Source organism: Clytia hemisphaerica, unplaced genomic scaffold, assembly GCF_902728285.1.
Source record: "Clytia hemisphaerica strain Z4C2 unplaced genomic scaffold, Clytia hemisphaerica genome assembly, whole genome shotgun sequence".
Classification (NCBI taxonomy): Eukaryota; Metazoa; Cnidaria; class Hydrozoa; order Leptothecata; family Clytiidae; genus Clytia; species Clytia hemisphaerica.
The window spans coordinates 25,484-29,348 of NW_027104241.1; the positions used below are offsets into that span (position 1 = coordinate 25,484).

Consider the following 3,865-nt stretch of genomic DNA (forward strand, 5'->3'; position numbering starts at 1 on the left):
CTGATGTGCTTAAATACGACTCCATTTCAGACTAATTTTGCCAAGAAATCAGGTTATCGAAAGTCTACAGTAAAGATATCTTTGAAATAAGTTTCTTTTTATTTGCAAAAACGTGGTGAAGACTCATGGCCGCCTCCTGCCCCCAGTGCAGTGGGTCTGGCCCTGGCCCTGGATCACTCATCATGCATAACCATGGTTTTATCTTAAACAAACACTTTCAAGGGGGCAAATTAGAGTTATTTAAGATTCGAGGGCCAATACATGTTTGGCCCGAGCAAAAAAATCTGGAAATTTAAGGTGTCTAGATTGCTAGAAAGCGCATCTAAATCATGAGTCGTTTTATAAAATAGAGAATTTGAAAGTTGCTGATTTTTTTGTGCACCTTCACCTGGCATCCCTTGAATTTGGGATAGGTGCGCACCTTGGGGTTTTCTACAAACTGTGAAAAGGAAAAATTCACGCGTTCACGCAAAAAAACAGGGCAGATTCACGCATTCACGCAATAGAAATATGGATTTTCACGTTCACGCAAGTTTTTTCAATTCACGCATTCACGATTTTCACGCATTCACGCAACCAAAAAAGCCCATTCACGCATTCACGCAAACCGCTGGGGGGCNGCGCACCTTGGGGTTTCTACAACTGGAAAGGAAAAATTCACGGTTCACGCAAAAAACAGGGCAGATTCACGCATTCACGCAATAGAAATATGGATTTTCACGTTCACGCAAGTTTTTTCAATTCACGCATTCACGCAATTTTTTTTCGATTTTCACGCATTCACGCAACCAAAAAAGCCCATTCACGCATTCACGCAAACCGCTGGGGGGGGCCCTTATAATCGTTTTTTATGTGAAACCAATTGAAAATAGTTGACGACTTCTATCATTCTTTATTTTTAGGTTATTGTGGCGACCCAACATTTTTGAGAGAAATTTGTCAAGTGTACAAACAACTAAAGGAAAAGAACAAAGATTTGATTTATGGTTGGATTTTTTTATTATATTGATTTAACAACAAAAAATCAAGAAAAGAAGAGTAATTCTGCATGTATGTCGAATAGGTCATGGGTTAGCAGAAAATGTTTTAGATATTTTTTATTAATTATCTAAGTTTTTCAAAAGGTATTTTCCAACTTTTTCATCAACTTTTTGTTTAGTTTGTGATCCTGTCATGGGAGATGATGGAAAATTTGTAAGTTCAGAATTTATATTTCGGTTTTATTACAGCTATATACCATGCGAAATTTCCTTTAAACTGGTTTACACGGCCATCTAGTAAACAAGTATTTCTTTTCTCATCTGTATCCATGTTCTAATGTCAAAGAAAAACTTACTTACGTTTTATTTGTTTTTTTTCCTAGTATGTACCTCAAGAACTCTTACCAATTTATCGAGATGAGGTGGTCCCTTTTGCAGATGTCTTAACTCCAAACCAGTTCGAAGCAGAGTTAGTACTTTTGTCAGATGTTGTCAATTCATATTATCGCGGCTTCAGGGCTGCAAATAAATATTCTTGTCAATCGGACATCATGTCCGACAGAAATGAAATCCTGTCGGTCATTCAGTGTATATTTTTTTTAAAGTTACGGAGAAAGCGACTAGGAAAAATAAAAGTTACCTTTAAACAGTTTGTTACTGTATATAACAGAGAAATTGATTCGATAAAAGTGATCTTAGAAACACCTTTGGAAGTTAAGAAGAAAGTGAGTTGATAAAAGTTAACTTAGAAACAAAGAAAGTAACGAAGAAAGCAAGTCGATAAAAGTTAACTTAGAAACACCCTGAGAGCTACAAAGGAAGCAAGTATTAAAAGAATACTCTTAGGTTCCAAATAAACGGGCCCCCCCGCTTGTTAATTTTTCGAAAATTTTCCAACCCCCCCGGACCTTATTAGGACCCCCCCCCCCCCCGTTTATTAATCTCGAAGAATATTTTCAGCTGTCAAAGAGAAGGTCCCTTATTTTGCTTTAAATAGCGTAGTTTTAGCCTATTTTTACCTTATTTTTGGGTTTCAGAAGTACAATTTCCAACCCCCCCGGCAATTAGGTCCCCCCCGTTTATTAAAATCTAGAAAATTTTCCCAACCCCCCCCGTTTATTCGAACCCCCCCGTTTATTTGGAACCTAAGAGTAGGCTAAGTAAGAGACAGGGGTGTAAGAGATTTATTTTCAACTATCAAGTTAAAGGTTTATTCGTTTTTTCATTCGGACATCATGACCGACACAAAAGATTTTCAGTCGGTCAAATAGCTTTTTCAGTCGGACATTGACCGATGACCGACGCTTATTTGCAGCCCTGCGGCTTACTTGAGTTTTTACTATTTCTGTGTTGCACTTATTTGTTAGTTTCTTTCCTTTCAGAATGGTCTGATCACGAGAGCAATTTTTGCCTTCCGTCTATTGTACCTTCATTATATCATTTGGCATGTTTTTTTTGTTTTTTTTTAGATTACTGACTGGAATGAAAATCAAGAATGAAGAAGATGCTTTCCAGGTAGCAAATTTTTCTTTAAAATGTTTTTTGTTTATCTCCAACACTTCTTCACCATAATTAAATTATTCTTTCAAGCAGCCATTTTCAAACAGCAGTATGCAATTTCCTTTTTCTTGTTTATTCTCCAATATAGCTTCTTTTTTTAAATCTCCTCGAATATCAGTTTTTAAAATTGAGCGTTTGAATGAACATCAAGGGGTCTTTTTACAACTCTCAAAGTGAGAGTACCTTAAGGGAACTAATTTTTGCGGAACTAAATTTTGCGGTTTTTGCGGATTTAGGCCCAAACCGTAAAATTAAGATCCCGCAAAATTTTTCAAATGCGAAAAACAAAGGTCGAATAATTCACAGTACGGCTCTAATTTTCTTTCAAGTGGGAAATCCACAAAATTAAGTTCCCGCAAATATTAAATATTAAATCTTGAACTGCGAACCGCAAAAATTAGTTCCCGCAAAAAATAGTTCCCTCAAGGTAGATTAAAATACAATGGGCTCTTCCAGAAAATTTTTGTACATGGGGAGGTTGGAGGATATATTGGATATTTTGTCCGGGGGTAGTGAAAAATCTGCAAAACTTGCCTTGTTTTAGAGGTAAGCTGGCTCTGATTAGGGGTGATTTTGAATGTCTTTTGGGGGGGGTCAACTGATGCTTGTCTGCGGGGGGGGGTCAAAATTCACTATGTCCAAGGGTAAATTTCCAAAAAATGTTATATCTTCCACCCCCCTCTTGAAGAGCCCAATTTTTGAACTTCGAATTCCAAACCTTTCCTTTGAATTCCTTTCAGGCCATGAAAGCACTTCATGTAAAAGGACCGGAAACTGTTGTTTTGACCAGTACACATTTTGAAAATAAACCGAACCTCGTTCTTATGGCTTCCAATAAAAACGGTATTGTTATATTACTTATTACAAGAGAAATGTCCTAAACAATAGCTTTAGTTCATAGCTAGAGTGTAAAGTCTTTAGTTCGTGACCTTTTATATAATTGTACAGCAACCACGCCATATCAAAATAGCAAATATTTCCATTAAACGAAATATTTTTAATCGAATGCGTTTATTCATAATGTTTAGTTTTTAGATATTTCATTCGGTACTTTTTATAATTGGCCACTCTATACTTTGGTTTAACTGTACCATCTCTCATTTTTATTTAGATTTGAAACAATATATAAAGCTTCAGATACCGAGGTTGGATGCTGTCTTCACCGGTACTGGTGATCTGTTCGCTTCAATGTTATTAGCATGGTCGCACAATCATCCGAATGATTTAAAGGTAGGACATTCTGACGATTTCTTTCAGATTAGTAATTTTTAAGTTTTCAACCGATGAGACTTCAAACCCTTCCCCCTAATGGACACAAATTGCAT

The 3,865-nt window shown here is 36.5% G+C and overlaps 1 protein-coding gene across 1 annotated transcript; it reads left to right on the forward strand.

Moving 5' to 3' along the window:
• Positions 1 to 872: 872 nt before the first annotated feature.
• On the forward strand, positions 873 to 3,770 carry LOC136816322 (pyridoxal kinase-like; the record flags this gene model as incomplete). Its single annotated transcript, XM_067072646.1, is given in 6 exon segments — positions 873 to 986; positions 1,160 to 1,194; positions 1,364 to 1,449; positions 2,450 to 2,495; positions 3,281 to 3,383; positions 3,652 to 3,770. Coding segments are annotated over 5 exon segments (375 nt in total), but the record flags the coding sequence as incomplete, so codon positions are not given.
• Positions 3,771 to 3,865: the final 95 nt, after the last annotated feature.